This window comes from Lepisosteus platostomus, chromosome 16 (genome assembly GCF_059453375.1).
Source record: "Lepisosteus platostomus isolate fLepPlt1 chromosome 16, fLepPlt1.hap1, whole genome shotgun sequence".
NCBI classification, from domain to species: Eukaryota; Metazoa; Chordata; class Actinopteri; order Semionotiformes; family Lepisosteidae; genus Lepisosteus; species Lepisosteus platostomus.
The window spans coordinates 2,766,561-2,785,054 of NC_142626.1; the positions used below are offsets into that span (position 1 = coordinate 2,766,561).

At 54.0% G+C, this 18,494-nt stretch overlaps 1 protein-coding gene across 11 annotated transcripts in view; it reads left to right on the forward strand.

Annotated features, from left to right (window-relative positions):
* Window positions 1-18,494, forward strand: part of nrxn2b (neurexin 2b) — a 626,275-nt gene that overhangs the window by 124,626 nt on the left and 483,155 nt on the right. For 10 of the 11 annotated variants that reach the window (XM_088608835.1, XM_088608836.1, XM_088608828.1 and 7 more), the window contains exon 4: window positions 17,260-17,289. The exons of the other annotated variant lie outside the window; for it this stretch is intronic. In XM_088608835.1, the coding sequence (XP_088464961.1) occupies window positions 17,260-17,289 (30 nt within the window). The remainder of the gene's footprint in view (window positions 1-17,259; window positions 17,290-18,494) is intronic. 11 annotated transcript variants of the gene reach the window in all.

Here is an 18,494-nt window from a genome sequence, read left to right on the forward strand (position 1 = left end):
ACCCTTCTCCCCCCTCTCTCTCTAGTTTTTTTTTGCTCTTTCTTTCCTACGTGCGATGTGGCGCCGGAGGGAGAGGGCGATTTCACACAACAGCGCCGCCGCTTCGTACAACTGTGCACAACGCTGTGGAAATATTTGTTTACAAGCTTCGGCGGCGTTTAATTTTCACCCGCTCGAGTATTTGTTTTTGGGTTTTTTTTAAAAAAGATCTCGCCGCTTTGCTCCAGCTGTTTCTTCAGTTTGAGTAATTACGATGGGGGGGTAGGTTCCTAAGCAGTGCTGAATGGGACAAGTAGACATGTGAGCCTGGGCAGAACCGTTAGTCATCATCCATCCATTGATCTTCTAACTGTTTTATCCAGTGCAGGGTTGTGGGGGGGGAGACGGAGCCTATCCCAGCAAGCACTGGGGCACAAGGCAGGGTACAGCCTGGATGGGACGCCAGTCCGTCACAGGGCACGCACACACACACTCACTCACGCCAGGGCCAATTTTCCCAGAAGCCTATTCACCTCCCAGCAACCCACTCGAACACAGGGGGAACATGCAAACTCCACACAGACAGCACCCCGGGGCCAGAACAGAACCCAGGGCACCAGCGTCACCACCCCCTGTTGGTAGGGGTGTTACCCCGGTGTCCTGGCCAAATTTTACCATCGGCCCTTACCAATCATGGCCTCCTAATAACCCCCATCTACTGTATGAAGTGGCTACATTACTTTGCTCTCCTCCCTGATGTGTGGGGAGCGTTCTGGCGCACTATGGCTGCCGTCGCATCATCCAGGTGGGGCTGCCCACTGGTGGTGGTGGAGTGGAGGGGATCCCCATTACCTGTAAAGGGCTTTGAGTGGAGTGTCCAGAAAAAGTGCAATATAAGTGTAAGCAATTATTATTATTACTATTATTATTATAATGTATTATTAAGAAGCTGTTGTCCCGCTTGCTCGCTGGAGTAATAAAAGTATACTAGCTCTTGGATGGCAATGCGAGTTGTGTGATTCCCAGGGACGTTTTCCTGCAACGTGTGCTGCGCAGGGCTCAGATGTAACGCGTGGGATGTGGGCACAGAAAAACGAGCCTCCCCCGCCGCTGGGTCCCGAGCTCCAGCCCCCCCGTCCGACAGGAGTTCTGTTTCTGGCCCAAGGCGGGGGGGTGGGGGGGGGGATCGAACTCACCGCGTATGGCGTGAGCCTGATGGGAGAAGAAAGCGAGAGGATTGGAAAAAGTATTGGCCGAAGAATTCGATCCCGCCCCCAGAGCGGATCTTTAGAAGCGCGTCTCCCGGGATCCCGTTTTTGTTTTGCGCGCATCGAGGGGCATTAGCGCTCCTGACTCGAGAAGAGCCGGCTCCTTCCACTGGGGCCTCCGCAGGCTTCCCCTGCCGCTGTCCTCAGACAATGTATAATAATAATCCTCACACTTCTATAGCGCTTTTCTGGAACCTCCACTCTTCAGCTCTCAGGGGGGAGGAGAGCAGAGTGATGGAGCCAGTTCAGAGAGGGGGGTTATTAGGAGGCCATGATGGGTAAAGGCCAGGGGGGAAATTTGGCCAGGACACTGGGGTAACACCCCTACTCTTCTCGAGAAACACCCTGGGGTTTTTAACGATCACGGAGAGTCAGGACCTCGGTCTTACGTTTCATCCGAAGGACGGCGCCTCTCTTTTTTGTGCCAGCACTGTGCCCCAGCACTGTGCCACTGTGCTTCCCCCTAACATGACATGATTCTCCAACATGAGGTAGAATCAGGGAAGTTGCAGAAAAGAGCACACCAGGGTGGCGCTGGAGGTGCCAAACACAGTTACGTCCAGCAGGAAGCGGGAATCTCCCTGCCGACTGAGGGGCTGAAATGAGCCTAGCACAACTAGCAATCCGAGGCACAAACATCCTCGTGCTCGCACGTGCAAGGGTCTGGAGCAGACGTCCGTGCTTTAGAGAGGCTCTCTCTGCTCTGAAAAGCTGGACTCCTGCAAGTGCTCGATATTTTACACCAGATACAATCCAGTACTGTACACATACTTTTTTGGAGCTGGGGTCGGGGCGGAAACGTGCAGTATTTTGTGTGTGAATCCATCCTGTTCACATGCTCCTGAGCATGGGAGTATGAGCACAGCTAGACGGCGGTGAGGACTGATGTGTGTGCGCGCCTCTAATCGTCACGCGATTCTGCGTTAATTAACTTTGTTCTTTAATAGCATCAGAGAAGCAATTAAAAGCCGGTCGCAGAGTGACTGAACTGCCAGTTTACTCCTTTACTCACAGTTTAGCCCGGGAAGGGGAGGGCTGTGTGTTCTGGGGGTGGGGGGGTGGGCCACAATCGTGTTTCGTCCGCTGTGCCGCGACGCCCCCTCTGCCATCGCAAAGTGGAAAGCGAGCCGCCAGACCCGCCCTGACACACACGGACACACACGGGCCCGCAGGTTCCTAGATGACCTCCCAGCCGGGGCCACCCAAAAGAGGGGCGAGCCGCACTACAGTCGGCCTTCCTGAAAAGCACAGGGGGGCCTGCGCGTCCCGTGTCGTTCTGACCCGTGATCGGGAGGGTGTAGCGGCTCCGTTTCGCCCGCTGCGGTCCGTAGCGAAAGAGCTGCAGGCCTTGAGCCTGACCCTCTCTTGGATTCCGACGGCGGAGTCTCATTTTCCAGCAGGAGATGTTTCCTCTGTACATTTTTTAATTTGCTTAAAGGTTACAGTGCAGTTTTTCTGTTTTGAACCATAACAGGAGGGGGGGGGGTGGTGCTTGATTGTCAGGTTTGTTTGGTCCTTTATGGGAATCGCTGTATGCAATCTTCAAATTAGCTTACTAGTTTGCCGTAGTAAATCACAGTTATTCTTCATTACTATTTGCCGGATTATCACTATGACAGACCCCACCTCTGGACCAAGACTCCAGGGAGCTGAACGCATTCCGTTTCCTCCTCGACAGATCTCGGCAGTCTAACTCCCTACCCAACCACCCATAGCAGTGTGAAAAGCCCTCCGGCATCACTGCATGCACCCCGGCTGAAAAAACATGGACTTCATTCGGATCAAGTAAAGCTTTATTCCGTGCTGAAAAGACAAGGAAACACACCTGGAGAAGCTTCCACAGCTGAGGCGTTGCGTCTCTTTCATTTTCAGCAGGTTTTGTCTGTTCGTTACATGTTCCCTTGCAGCCTACGCATGCTCGCGCGGCTACCTACGTGAACTTAATTAGTCCATTAATGAGATAATTGGTGGTAGTTAATCGCCCGCTGTGTCTATTTACAAATACCAGAGGCCTTAAGGGTGTCTAGTGGCAGGCTGGCAGTTAAACAGTTGCTTTACCTCAGTGCTGGCCTGCCACAGCCACTTTCTCCACTCTGAGCTCAGATATGTTTTCTGTAGCAGGTTAAATGTCTCTTATATTTCGGCATTGAAAGTGAAATGTACACAGTAATATGTTAAACCTCCAATTTACATCACAAGACAGACAACATTCCCACGTTCTGGGATTCAGAACGAGGCAGCAGGACTTCCAGTGAGGTGAAGCGGCCCTGTGACCCTGTAAACAAGCAGGCTGGTGGATCCAGCTCTTCTAATCCAGTAGAAATACTGCTCTCCTCTCCCAGACGGTTTCACTGGCAAATACTACTCACTGGTTAACTCTGCCTGCGGATCACGCTGGAACATTTCTGCGGTGAAATGTCTGCTGCACAACCAGTCCTTATTCTCTCGTACATCTCAGTCCATTAGTCAGTACAGGGACTAGTGAGCAGGAAGGGCCGCTTCACATCTCAGTACATTAGTCAGTACAGGGACTAGTGAGCAGGAAGGGCCGCTTCACATCTCAGTCCATTAGTCAGTACAGGGACTAGTGAGCAGGAAGGGCCGCTTCACATCTCAGTCCATTAGTCAGTACAGGGACTAGTGAGCAGGAAGGGCCGCTTCACATCTCAGTGCATTAGTCAGTACAGGGACCAGTGAGCAGGAAGGGCCGCTTCACATCTCAGTACATTAGTCAGTACAGGGACTAGTGAGCAGGAAGGGCCGCTTCACATCTCAGTACATTAATCAGTACAGGGACTAGTGAGCAGGAAGGGCCGCTTCACATCACAACCCTAGCGAACTCTTGACAACATGGCAACTCTCAACAAATTTCCCGATTTTGTGCTGAATTCTGAATTCGGCCAATTTTGCGATACCGCCGATTCATTTATTTTCTGACCGAGATCTCATAACCGCTCTGCGAAGCCGGGACGGCTGCTCCCCTCGAGCCCGGCGGAGCGCAACAGGAAGCGATACGAGCAGCGCTCTTGAGGAGTCTGTCCCGCCTGTTTCACGCTGTAAAAACACGGGCGACCGCGTGCTCAAGGCCAGCGAAATCCCGTACACAAGGGCGGTAAGAAACGCCAGGGTAGCGGGCACCAGATAGACCTGCAAACCTCCTGCAGAAATAGACCGCGGCGCGCTTCCGTACGGTTTCACTGCCATGTCTGCAGTGAGACCAGAAAGCCCATTCTGTACACAGCGAATTTTTAGAGCTTGACATAACTTGCAGAGCTACATTGCGGAGGTTAATATGCTTTGAAATTAAGCCCGGGGCTGTGAGCGAGGCGCTCCGTGCACAGGCGACCGGCGAGATCTGATGATCCCAGCAGTTTGCGCTCCTGGGTCAGGTGCTGTGATGATGGAAGGGATTAGTGGCGGCAGCTTTGATTCCTCTTTTTTTTGCCTTTCTGTTGTCATTGTGATCCGCGAAGTCCTGTTCTCTGTCTAGGCTGGCATCCCAGCTTGATAATCCCACCAGGGGGTCCGGATTCCTTAATTTCTCACAGCCCCGCTGAGTTGAAATTTAATTTTGATTTTTTTTTTCTCCGAATTACAAAGCTTCACGGCGACGTGGGAAAGGATCCCCCCCCCGCGGGGGTGCTTCAGATGTTTCATTTTGACGTTGTCACGTTACCAGCCCGCTTGTCTAGCTTCCCCGGAGAGTGAGGGGAGCCGGGAAGAATCCTTAGTGATCCCAGAGCAGGTCTCACGACTGCCCTCCTCCCAGCCGGGGCTGTATGAGACTGCGTCCTGCCTTTCAAAAAGCTCCAGCACAGAGGAGTTTCTACTCATTTGGAACCAGGCCGAATTGCACAACACACAAGAACAGGGCACTCGCGCAAGCTCAGCTCAGGAGTACAGCAGGTTTGGTTTTGTGTATTGCGGTCATGTTTCACACCTTCCTGTAGGGGGACTCTACTTCTCTGGCCTGTGTGCCCCCATCCTGGACTACAGAGGTCCGGGTTACAGCTGTTCTTGGGAATCGTGATGTCTTATACCGTCCTGCAATGAGAGATGCCACTGGCGCCCCCTGTTGGACCATCATTGTGACCTTTGCTCCTTGCTAGACGAACGCTCCACCGGTTCCAGTTGACTGATCTTTAATTGGGAAAACGCCTTCCTGTCTTTAGAATTTCTTGCAGTCTTCTTTGCCCTCTTCTGACTGAAGATGTACTACTTTTTAGCAATCTCCCAGCAGGAGCTACTGAGTGAAACAGAGCTGAAATTCCAGTCTGGCGCCTGCCCTTGCTAATTAGCACTGTACTGTCCTGTTCCATTCTGCTCTGTTAGCCGCTCTGGATTGACTGCTTTTGTCTGCTCTTGGCTGCTGCGTCTTCTGCTTCTGCGCTGGTTGACACCGTCCTGCTCCATCATTCGCTCGTGATCGATTGCTCTTGCCTGCGTTTGGCTGCTGCGTCCTCTGCTTCTGCACTGATTAACGCTCCTCCGATCCCACTCTATCGGTTGCTCCTGTCTGCTCTTGGCTGCTGTGTCTGCTGCCCCTGCCCTTGTTAGCGCTGTGCTGTCCCGCTCTGTTCGCTCTTTATCGATTGCTCCTGTCTGCGCTTGGCTGCCGCATCTTTGGGACTCTTCTGGACCTTTTCTTTTTAAAGAATTTATTGTTTATATTATTACACCTACTGCTGCCATCTGTAGGGCTGCTATTTCTTTCTGTCAGTCCGTTATTTATGTTTGTAAAACGTTGAGCACGAGGAGGCCCTTAAGGCCTCTGCCAATGTCTTTTCACAATCACCATCGATCACTATCCGCCAAGCCATAGTAATGTGAAGTGCATTCAAAAGGCAGCCATTGGTCAAAATGCCTTAGCTTAGATTTCAGGCGCGGCGTTGGACATCCATCTTCTTTCCGGGCTGGAATAGCGTGGCTTGTTCATGCCTCTAGGGAAAGCGCTTCACTTTCTGAGAGTAAACTCTTAATTTCGTAGGGTGCCCGCAAACCTACAGTCCTGAGAGGCTGCTTTGTACGCTGCATGTAGGCATGTTGTGTATAAATGGCACGGAAGCAGTGTTAAGCACAGCCACACCACAGCTCCAGGTTTGAGACCTGTTTGTGTGGAATCCGCAAGCTCTGTTTTTTTTTTTGCTGCGCATGCAAATTCCTCACAAAATTCGCTCGTTCAGCCCCCCCCCCAAAAAAAAAATCAACAGTTTTTGCCAGGTGTTTGGGCTCTGGTTTCTTCCCACATCCCAGAAGCATGCAAGTTAAGCCTGATTGGCACCTCTGAGTTGTTTACCTCCGTGAGGAGTAGGCCCTGCGGAGGCATCGCAACCAAAAAGCTCTGGTGCCTTGTTTCCCTCATTCAGTTCAAGGCATTACAAAGGAGATTACAAAGGCAGACACTAGAGCATGTGTCTATTAGATCCTCATTCATAGCACAGCGTGGACAAATAGAAGCTTCTGATTGGTTTAAAAAGAAACGGGTCACATGACCATGCATCTGTTGACATGCACACACCCCTTGGCTAGTGTAGGAATGAGCCAGATCGCTCTTCTGTACGACTGCACGCCACAGCGTTCTCGGCTCCAGGAACGAGCAGCCTCCCGCCGGTTTCAACTGATGTGGGAAAGAAACGCCAGGGGAGCAGTCCCGCGTACCCCCCATCACTCCTGGTGCAGGCTGCGGGGGTCCCCACAGCACAGACGGACCGTCAGAGAAAGGCAGAAGAGTGTGAGAAAAACCGAAGGCACAGAAAAACGACAGAGCAGCCCGGAGAAAGAAACGCGGGGTTGTAATTTTCGGAGGTTTTCGAGGCCAGGAATGCCTGAAACTCGAGGTGGAGAGAGTCTGATGCTGGCGCATGGCCTCTCTCCCTCTGCCTGCCCTCACCCCTCCTGCTCTCTCTCTCTCTGAAGATAAAGAGAGTGCCGGCGCGCGAGAGAAATAACCACTACAGCTGTGTTCACGGATGAGGGGAGTAATGTTCTAGGGTAATGAAAAGTTTACATTTATTGAAAACGCTTTTTCTTGCGTCTCGGCAGGAACACGACTCGTATTAAAAAGGCTTTGGCAGAATCTTGGGGAGTGTTTTTTTTTGTTTTTTTTGTGTGTGTGGTTTTGTTCTGATTGCTTTTCCTCTGCAGACAAATGGGTGATGGGCTCTCCCCGCCCAGTGTAGTAAAACACCCGTTCGCTCCCCCCCCCCCCCCCCCCGTTGAAACGTTACCGGGACCCACGAAGACCCTCTCTCCGTTCGCCAGCCCCCCGCTTGCTTTTTTGGGAAGCAGCTGCGCTCGTAGGTCCGATCGTTGAGGAAAACGGTGGGGCGGCTGTAAATATCTGCGGGGATACAGATCTCGATCCTGTCGGTTTGGCCCCACTCACACCTCTTCCAGCAGCAGCCTCAGCTTTCCCAGGAGTCTCCCCTCCAGGTACCGGCCAGGCTCCCACCTGCTGAGCTCCAGTGGGGCTGCCAGTGCTGAACTGCAGGCTGATATAATAATAATAATAATAATAATAATAATAATAATAATAATAATTGCTAACACTTATATAGCGCTTTTCTGGACACTCCACTCAAAGCGCTTTACAGGTAATGGGGATCCCCTCCACCACCACCAATGTGCAGCCCCACCTGGGTGATGCGACGGCAGCCATAGTGCGCCAGAACGCTCCCCACACCCCAGCTCTCAGTGGGGAGGAGAGCAGAGTGATGGAGCCAGTTCAGAGAGGGGGGTTATTAGGAGGCCATGATGGGTAAAGGCCAGGGGGGAAATTTGGCCAGGACACCGGGGTAACACCCCTACTCTTTTCGAGAAACGCCCTGGGATTTTTAATGACCACAGAGAGTCAGGACCTCGGTTTGACGTCTCATCCGAAGGACGGCACCTGTTTACAGTGTAGTGTCCCCATCACTATACTGGGGCATTAGGACCCACGTGGACCACAGGGTGAGCGCCCCCTGCTGGCCCCACTAACACCTCTTCCAGCAGCAGCCTTAGTTAGATATACTGTAGCTGCTGGCTAGAACAAACGTCCCCTCCGCCTTGCGGTCGCCGTCACCTCGTTCCGAGCGGGAGGTGCTGATTTAAACCGCTCCTGCTTGGCCCTACTGCACTTCCCTGGCTGGTGCCCTCATCCGTCATGACGCTGCTGCTAGCGTTCGGCAGGCAGAGAGACGGATCGTCCCTTGTTAGTGAACCGGATGGCATGGACTTTTCAGAGAGTTTAATTACAGAACAGCTTCTGAGAGTCATTTTGGTTTAACTTAACAGGAGGGCTTTTTATTGCAGTCATTTCTGTGTTCATTAAAACGGATAAATGCAGGCTTGGATTCTTCATACCGGATAGAGTCAGGTTGCTGACGCAGGTCTGCCAGTTGTATCCTAATTCAAGACCTACTGGGAGAGGGACTCTAGAGTTTATGCAGGACTGTGAAGTGGTTCATCAACGAACTGACAGCTGTTAATGAGCAAGGCTCCGGTTAATTGATCGCTGCAAAAGGGGATGATTGAACTGATAGGGGTCGTTTATTTTAACACGCAGTGAACAGAAAACAATAAATCAGGTATCAAAGAACAGAAATTCATCAGGTGATTGTGCCATGCTCACAGTTAAAAGCTTTATGGGAGTGAGACCGAGTGAAAGGTTTTAGCTTTGGCACAGACGGGGTGATGGGTGAATGATTGGTTGTCTGAAAATAGATTCTACACAGGCTTTACCGTTTAGAAGGTGTTTTTGAACGCGGTGTGTCTGATCAGCAGATGAGAGCTGTTGATGAAATATTGTGTTTGTTCTTGCTGTTGAACAGTAGTTGAGAGCGCTTGTGATGATCTGGGGGTCGGCTTTTGGAGCGAAGGGCAGACACAGGAACAGTTTGTCTTACTGTAAGCGCAAGTAATGTGGCACTTTGTTTGCGGAATATTTCTCAGCTTAAACCAAGATTTCCCCAACTTCAGGACTGTTTGGCTTCCGTTTCTGGAGCTCTGACTATCTTTTCACTGTTCTTGCCTATCTGTGAGATCGAGTAGGTAAACCACTAACCACTAACCCACTATTGAACAAATGCAAACAAGCACTTCTCGTTTGGCTATCGAAGCTTTCTTCCCCAACGGGTCCCAATTTTTCCACAGTTCGTCGTCCCTGCCCGGCCTCTCCCAGTCTTCGAGATCCTGCATAGAGAACAGCTTCAGCACAGCCCCCGATCTCGACACAAACGTGCTTTCCACCCACTTTTTGGATCCCGTGACCCGCTCTTGGCCGATAACAGCTGAGCCTTGTGACCCCAGGGTTTCAGCCAGTTAGCCGGCTGTCCTCCAGTTGCCTTCTGGGAAATGTAGTCTCTCCTCCACTGCACTACATGGTAGGACTATAAATCGGAGCAACTACACTTACTGTACAACGGGCAGAGGATTTCTGGTGCATTGTTTTTTGTTGACAAATTAACAATGTAATGCAACAAAGAAGCATATCCATTTTGTCCCATGTTCCTGTCCCCTACTCCCTTTCCAGTTTTAAAGAGATTTCTTAATCCCCTTGGTCCATAGTACCCTCTCACTATAACCTTGTCCCTTGCTCTGTTACAGACTCCATGAATGATAATAGCCACCTATATACAGAGGGGGATATAGAGAGGGTGGCACCTGTTGCAGAAATACTACCCACAGTTTTTTTTTCTCATGCTGTGGACGAAGTGTAATGCTGAAAGAGGGTGTCAGAACTCCAGATCCAGGCTGTTCTTTCCCTCCGAATCAGCCGCAGACTCCCAGCAGAGCCTTCCCCTGCCAAGACTCGTGTTTTTTAGGGAGCGCCTCTCCCGTGCCTCCGTAATGTCAGAATAATGGCTTGTTTCCATCTGGCAGTGCCTCTGCTCGGGTGCCTCCCGATCAGACCCGTTCCTGCCTGATTCCTGTCACACACACACACACACACCTCCCTTTGCTGTCAGTGTCGGCACGCGCCATCTGTGAAAAATTGAAGTTAACAAAGTTGTCGTGTGACCTGCCGGCGAGAAATGGGGCCCGAATCAACCAGTTAGAACGTGACTCCGCGGTACAGCTTGTCGAGTGGCGTCTCCCGTTGCGTGTGGCACCAGGCCGCCTGGAGCTGGGGCAGAAAGCCCCTGCCCGACTTTGGCCCCCCGGGGCCCCGTTTTCCGATCGATTTCCCGATCAGCGTCCCGTAGGGGGGTCGGTCCCCTAGGAAATCCGGCGCCGCGTCACCGTTCCAGACCAGCTTCCTCTGTTCCGTTGTTCTTCCTCTCTTCCTTGATCGCCGTTCCGGCAACGCCCAGAGTGCTCTGTCAGCAGCCCGCCGAAGGACCCAGCAATAATTAAGATCACTTTATCGGCCCTATACAAGTTCTCGCATTAGGAATGTGTCTTTTCGCAGACCCCAGCTTGCTCTCCAGGAGACACACAGACAGGGAGAGAGAAGCTGGGGGGTCAGAGCGCAGGGTCGGCCATTTATACGGCACCCCTGGAGCAGCTGGGGGTGAAGGGCCTGGCTCAGGGGCCCAACGGAGTAGGATTCCTCTGCCGGCCGCGGGATTCGAACCGGCAACCTCCCCAGCCACAGGCGCAGATCCTGAGCCACAGAGCCACCACTCCGCTAAGAGTTGTGTCGTGTGCCCACGTGATTCCGTTCCTTCTTGCCTTTAGTGACCGCGGACCCAGAAATCACGTCAGACGCTGCCATCGGACCGTTATCATTGTATCGGCCGTGTTATCTTTCTAATGGAGCGCATTACGGTGGGGTGGGGGAGGCTTGTGTTCCGGGGCTTTGCCACGTTCATACAGATGAGCAGGCAGGACAGTGACTGCGATTCTCCGCACAAAGAAAGGAGCCCCAGCCCAGCCAGTCATCTCGGGGCCCGCAGGGAGGGGCTGCCATCACGGCTTTTCAGCTGAGTGCCTACCCCTCGCCTCGGCCACGTGGAGCCCTTTCCATGTTGTAATCCGCTCCAGGCGTTGAAAATTGTAAGGCGCTAAATATAGAGTCGAAAATGAATCATGTTATTGCGCAACTCGGAAAGCACAGCTGGAACACAGGCCAGCCGGAGTGCGTGGGCCCCTTCATCAGATCCGTCATCAGAAAGCTGTTTCTTCCTGGTAAGGGTCACAAGATCCCAAAGCCCATCCTGGAAGCGTAGGGTCCCAGGGAGAGCTAAACATCCCATAGGATGCTGACCCATCCCGGGACACACACACATACACACACATCTGTTAGAAACGCCAGTTGTCCTCGCCTGCATGTCTTGAGGAGGTGGGAGTAAATCAGATCTCACAGGGAAAAAACAGGCCACATAAAAACAAGGGGGACCGTGCGAGCTCCACACAGAATGCTTCCCGGTCCAGATTGGAACCCCAGAGGTGCGAGCAATCAGCTTTGTCAGCTCTAGGTGCAGGGAATTGGTACCTTATCGCTTTCTTTTTGGAGTCGAGCAGGACCACAGCTGTTGTGTTGGGCTGGGGGAGTCAGTACAGCTGTCTATACTGGAAATCGAAGGGGGGGGGGGGGGGGCGTACGATTTCCGCTTGGTCACCGTGTCTTATTCTGGGGGCAGGGGTGCGTATTAGGGTTTCGAGCCCGGAAAAGTGCGGAAAGGCTGATTTGGGGACATCTTGGACGAGTCACAGTTTCCTGAAGGGACCGACGAACCGTCTTCAAATCGGCGATTCCGCCGCGGACAGCACAGCACAGCCAGCCCGATCCTGCTGTCCAGACCATTATGGGGCTGAGCCGCTTGGTTTCATCCCGTGTTTCACAGCTCAGTGGGCTTTTCCCAGTGGTGCGTGTGCAGAACTGCACCGAGCAAATGGAGCTCGGCAGGAGTGCAGGGGCAGTCAGGCCAGAATAGACAGCGCTGATCAACCTCAATCTGTGGGCTTGCACGAGGCTCTGGTGATCTCATGATTTCTTTTGCGCATCTCTGGATTGGTTGGGCGCAGTGGTCAGCACTGCTGCCTCAAAGCGCTGGGGCCCCGAGTTCAATTCTGGCTCTGGGGTGCTGTCTGGGTGGAGTGTGCATGTTCTCCCCCGTGTTCGTGTGGGTTTCCTGCCAAAGACACAGTGGGAGATTAATTAGCTTAACTGGCCCTGTTGTGAGGGTGTGTGTGTGTGTGCCCTGTGATGGACTGGTGTCCCATCCAGGGTGTACCCCATCTTGTGCCTGTTGCTTGCTATGATAGGGCCTGGTGCCCCCTGTACTGGATAAAGGAGTTAGAGAATGTATGAAGTTCTGTGTTTCTTACTGCATTAGCAGTGGGGTGGGTAAGTCTCTGGACTCATAACTAGTCAGTTGTGGGTTGGAGTCCACACACCGCAGGCACTGCTGTTGTTTCTTGAGCAAGATACTGTACTCCAATTGCTCAGCTGTTCTCCGGCCTGATTGATGTGGCTCAGGGGTGGAAATTGCCTGCTGCATTTGTAATAGAGATAACATGAGATCTGAGAGCAGAAGACCGGGCACTGCAGTCCTGGGGTCAATCAACATGAAAAAATATTACACCGTCTACAGCTCCAGCCCGGCTTGTGGTATTTCCAGCTGAAATTAAAATGATTGCCACAAAGCAGCGACATGAGGAAATGACAGACACACGTCTCTGTAACTGTCAATCCACAGAATTATCCCGATAGGATGCTGATTGCATGTGTTTATCAAAATAATTCCGTTCTAAAAAATCATCGCACAGCACAATTATAAATTCAGCTGTGCCGGCGTGGCAGGGATCGGAGAGATTGCACTATTGCAATTTTGTGGCTGAATTGCGCAATCACACCCATATTGACCCTACTGGGTGACACAGGGTGCACTTCAGTGCTCAGGTGTTTCTAAACGATCATCTCTTACCCCAGTGTGCTCTGCTTTGCAGGACAATAGACTCCCCACTAAATGTTTTCTGCGTGCGAGAACTACTGGAATAGCTGCAGATAATCTGAGACCATTGGCTGCCCATAGTGGTGTTCATACCAGTTGTAATGTCCCATGGTTGTCTGCTCTCAGAACACACCACTCTCTCCACACGCAGTGGACCGGAAGGATGTAGCTGGGGAGATATGTAAGAAATATACAGTATACAGTGGGAGCAGCGACCCTTTCACAGTCCACAGTCCGTACTAGGGGCTGCATCTCCAGCAGCAGGGCCGTCCACTGGGTGGGTCTTTCTGGGAAAAGAGAGGTGCTTTCAAGTCCCCATAGCAATTAGAAGCGGATGCTCATCCCAGATGTGGCTTGGCACCCCCCTGTATCTGAAACTGGCTGGAAACAGTTCCCCTGTGTTTGAGTAGTGTGGTATGTGGCCAAAAAGAGACAGAAACAGCCTCACGTGAGGGGTGGCAGGTGAAAGTTCCGCATGGCGTGCCTCGATCATTTGCTGCCCGGTGTCGTTACTGCAGGCCCGGAGGTAGCCGTGAGTCCTGTGTGTTCAGAGCTGTCCCTGTGGCTGTTTCTGGTTGAGTTATTCGCGGCGCGGGTGTTGCTATGCAGACAATCTGGGGCGCAGGCTGTGTCGCTTGCGGAGTGGTTGCTTTCTCGTCTGCGTGTTGCTCCTCAGTTGCTGTTGTCAGCGACACTCAGCCCTCAGCCAGCCTCTGTGGTTTGTTTGTTTGTTTGTTTGTTTGTTTTTTGCGGGGTTGTTTGACAGACGTTTTCCAGGCACTGGCTGTGACGTAACCGTCGCCTCTGAATGGCTTTGATCCTTCCGAAAAACGGGGACCCCCCGCCGTGCAGCTCCCTGTTTCCGCTCTGGGAGAGCGGCATTGTGAGGATAAAAATAAGAGACGGGAGTCCCCGGCGGCTCGTTCAGCGGAGACCTCGCTCCTTCCCGCGCAGAGGGCGGGCCGGATGCTCTGGGGGGGGGTAGGGTTGCTGGTTCCACTCCGGGCTGTGCCACAGTGAGACAGGGAGTGCACAGTAAAGTGAGGGTCCCACGATGGCTTAACATTCAGTGGTGGCGAGAGACTTACTTTCCGGGGAGCGCTGTACGGCGCATCGGGAGTTTTTCACTGGGCTGAGCGTCTCGGAGACTCAGAAGCACCCGAGACGGCGTTTCTGAGCCTGGGGACGGGGCATACGTGCGACACACAGGTTGCTGTCCACCTCCGCCGTCCTCACAGGGAAGCCCCTTCTGTTCCAGGGTACCAGCGCAAAAGGATCAGCCTCAAAAAGTTTCTTTTTCAGAAGTGTGAGAATGACATCAGTGACTCCTGTCTCCTGCCCTCCTTTAATTGCTTAATGAATCTGGACAGGGAGCTCATACCGTCCATCCAATACAGCAGCTATCAATTCATTGGCCGATTTCTGTATTTGATTGGATTTAATTTAGAACTGCTACGGCCTTTAATAATAAAGGCAGAGACAGCAGCTTTAGCACCTTGTAACCTTGAGCTCGTCAGATCTCAGGGGTTCAGCAAGGCTGGGCCTGGTCAGTACTGGAATGGGAGACCCCCAAAGAGAAGCATATGGCTGCTGTAAATGGCGTCGGTGGACCAGTAGGGGGCGCTCTCCTGATCGGGTCGGGATTTCCAACGCTATGCCCCGGTATGGTGTGCAGGGACAATGTGCCGTAGGACAGGCCGTTCTCTGGACGGAAAGCTCAACTTAGGTCCCGGCTACCCGGCGATTAAAGATCTCACGGCTGGTCGAAAGAGTAGGAGTGTTTTCATGAGCGCCGAAAAGGCAGGACTGCAGGACCGGAGCCGTAAGTCCCTGCTGTAGTCCAACGTGGAAGTGTAGCAGAGGATGAACTGCAGTGCAATTTGCCAATTTCTAGTTGGCGCACGTCAGTGAGAGCGGAGGAGTCGTTTCGTCCCCGCGTCCGTTGTATGTGAAAGCAGGAGGCTGCCTGGTGCAGCCACGGTTCAGCGGGTTTCCTGGCTGGGAGGAGGAGGAGGAGGGGGGGGGGACTTCGGGCCACACCGTGGGCACACAGCCCCGGGAGATGAAATCAGACGGCCACTTCGCAGAAGGCTGGAACCTGCAGGTATAAAAGGCTGGAGCCACCTGCAGCAGGGTCATGTCAGGTTAGAAACAAGAAAGAGGAGGGATGGGGACCTGGGCGGTTCTTAGTTGTGTGGAGGACCAGCCCCTCTAAAGCTGAGCTGTAGAAACATATACAGTGGGAGCAGTGGCCTGAATCCACAGTCTGTACCTGGGGCTGTAGCAGCATCTCCAGCAGGGCTGTCCAGTGTGTGGGTCTTTCTGTGAGTCGAGAGGCGCTTCCAGGTCCTCGTAGCGGTGAAAGGCAGATGCTCGTCCCAGATGTGGCCTGGGACTGGCGGGGAACGGTTACCCTGTGTTCGAGGAGTGTGTGTGTCTCTCTGATCTGCTGCTCGGGGTTGTTACTGTAGGTCTGGAGGTACTGTAGATGCTGATCTGGTCTGGTCAGGGCTGTCCCTGTGGCTGTTTCCCATTCACGGCGCTGTCCGAATCACTCACGGGGCGGTGATTTCTGCGAGCCGCCGTTTGTCTCCCCTTTCGAATCTGCCTTTGTGGCTGAGAATCTGACTCTGCCAGGGACAGTGGAGGTGTTGGGGGGGGGGGGATCATCTTCCCAGGCCACGCAGGCCAAACAGCTGAGCTCCGATTTCTTTCCGACGTGGGGGCCACAGGCGGGCTTGTTAGGTGGAGATCCCGTTGCCGGGCGAGAGCTTATTTTGCAGAGCGAAGGACCCTTTCCTTTCATGTCAGGGGGTCTGCGGACCCCGGGAGAGCAGGCCAGGTAGTGTTTGTCCGCTGTGACGAACTGGGTAAGAAACGGAGGCTGGAATGGCGTCAGGGTGTCTGCGGCAGTCGTTGTGTGTTGTTTCCGCACGGGAGACCGGTTTGGTCTGGGCTGCTCACCCGCAGTGAGGCTGGAGCGAAGCGCCGACCTTGCTCGGCTCGGGCTCTGTGGGGTGCTTGGGGGAGTTTTCTGAGACAGCCGCTTCCCCCCCCCCCCCCCCCCGGCTGGCGGCTCCCAGGAGGCTCTCGTGCGGGAGCGTCCCCACGATCCCCCCCGGCGCCCGTCGGCGGAACGGAGCGATTGTGTGTCTGCACCCGTGGGGCTGAACGCCGTCTGACGCCGGACCGTGTTCTTCTGCCGAACAGCCCGGGGTTGGAAACGGGCTCCGTTTTGCTTGCTGGGGACTCTTGTGGGTCGGAGCCGGGACGATCAGACCCCGCAGAGCGCTGCCGCGTGGTGGTTTTGATCCGGAGCTGCTGGGTAACAGCTTGGGGGCGAGCCTGTGCCGCTCGGTCTGCGCGAGGGGAGACGGCGCCTACAGTCTGGCCCCCTCGGGGTGGAAGGTGCTGCCCCCCATCACAGGCTGTTACCCACCAGCCTGTCGGACTGGGGCACGGGCTGAGGGGTGGGTTGGGGTTGGGGGTTGGGGGTTTGGTTTAGTATTTCTGGTCGGAATTTCCTGTATTTGCTGATGCCTGAATGACTTTCTCTGCTGTTGTTTGACTTCTGTCCCTTTTTCCCTTTTTAGCGACCTCGGATCTTCAAAAAAACAAAACCAAACAATTAAAAACAAACCAGGGCAAAACAACAACCCGCCCCCCCCCACCCCCTCCCCCCAAAAACAGAACGCACCCAAAACCCCAATAAAAATCGACCACTCCAAAAATAACGATATATCAAGACGAAAAACCCGATTCAATCTCTCCTCTGCCAAACAGTTCTGTGTGTGTTCCATTGGTTTTCTCGGAAAAAAAAGCATTTGTGTGAGCAATCCCCCTCCGAGCTGGTGGGGGGCTGCGCCGATGAAAATGCTTTTTTTTTCCCCTCTCCCCCTCCCTGCTCCTTCCTCTCCCCCCACTCAAGAAGTGTTTTTCCGTTTGTGTCTTGAGTTCCTCTTCTTTTTATTTTTGTGAACTTCCCCTCCCCACACAAACCGACATCCGTGTCTGCCCCCGGGATGTCTGTCACAAACTGCAGTCCGACGTTGTGACAATGCTTTTTAATTTCTCCGTGCCTTTTTTATGACCTTCTTTTTCCTTTCTTTCTTTGTTATGTTTTTTCCTTCAAGGTCTGGCGCACCTGACGTTAAGCAGCCAAGGTATGGGTTCATGAGTTTTGGTTTTTAGTTTCTCCTTAAACGCCCTCCCCGCCCTCCGCCCCTTCCCCAGGCCTCCCCCCTTCCCAGCCCACCTTCCTGCCCCCCCCCTCCCAAAACAATTTTTTTTTTCCCCCTTCCCCCTTCCTCATCCTCCCCTCCTCTCCCTGTCTTATAAAAGTTTACCATGGCGACGAAGAGGGCATGGTCATTTTGCCTAACCCCCCCCTAACCCTCTAGCTGCTCAAGGTTCGAGGCCTTGCTGTCTCCTCCGGCCCCGACCCCCCCCCCCCCCCCTCCTCTCCCGCCACGGCGGGCAACGACCGCCCACCTCCTTTCGCCCGAGCCGCACCGCCAACATCAGCTTGGGCCCGGGTTCGAGCTTGGGCCCAAGGGGGGCGGCGGCGGCGAGCCAGGGCGCTCCCGAGCCTGAGCGCGCACAAGGGAAATATGGAAGGATGAGCAACCCCCCCCCCCCCCCCCCCTTCCTCGCCTCCCCCCGGCCCCTCTCGACAGCCGGCGTTCCCCCTCCTCTGCCTCTCTCGGCGGAGAGGGGGGGCGGGGCTGGCGGAACGAGTGGGCCGTACCCCCCCCACCCTGAAGAGGTGGACGGGGGATCCCTTGGCCAATCAAGAGGGGAGGGGGAGTGCGTGCACGCCGTTATCATGCCGATTTCCCCAGTGTAAACTTTTAATAAGCGCCCCCTCCTCTTCCTCCTCCTCTCCCTCCTCCTCCCCCCCCCAACTTCACCTCCTTCCTTTGCGTTCTGCTCCCCGCCGTGTCGTTGTGCTATCTGTGCCTCCTCACTGTCCGTCCCACCCACTGTCCCGTCACCGCGCCCGGCTCCAGGGGCCTCTCCACCGATCTGCACCCAGGTACGCCTCTCCTCCCTCCCTCCGCGGTCGGGCGTCCGCGGGCCGGGGGCTTCCACGCGCGCAAAGAGAGAGGACAGGCAGGCAGGCAGGCAGGACGGGACAGGGCAGCCGTGTCTCGTGGGGGTTTTTTTTTTTGTTGGTTTTTTTCGGACCCCCTCCGAAAAAAAAAACAAAACACAAACAAACCCCCCCCCCAACCCCCCCCGACACAAACCTGCAGGATGCATGCGGGGCCCCGGAATGCGCAGGGCGGCCCCGCCGGCTCCCGCGTCATTCGCATTGTTTGGCTTCCCCGGGCGGCGCTGGGAGGGGCGTTCCTAAAAAATCCGCGTG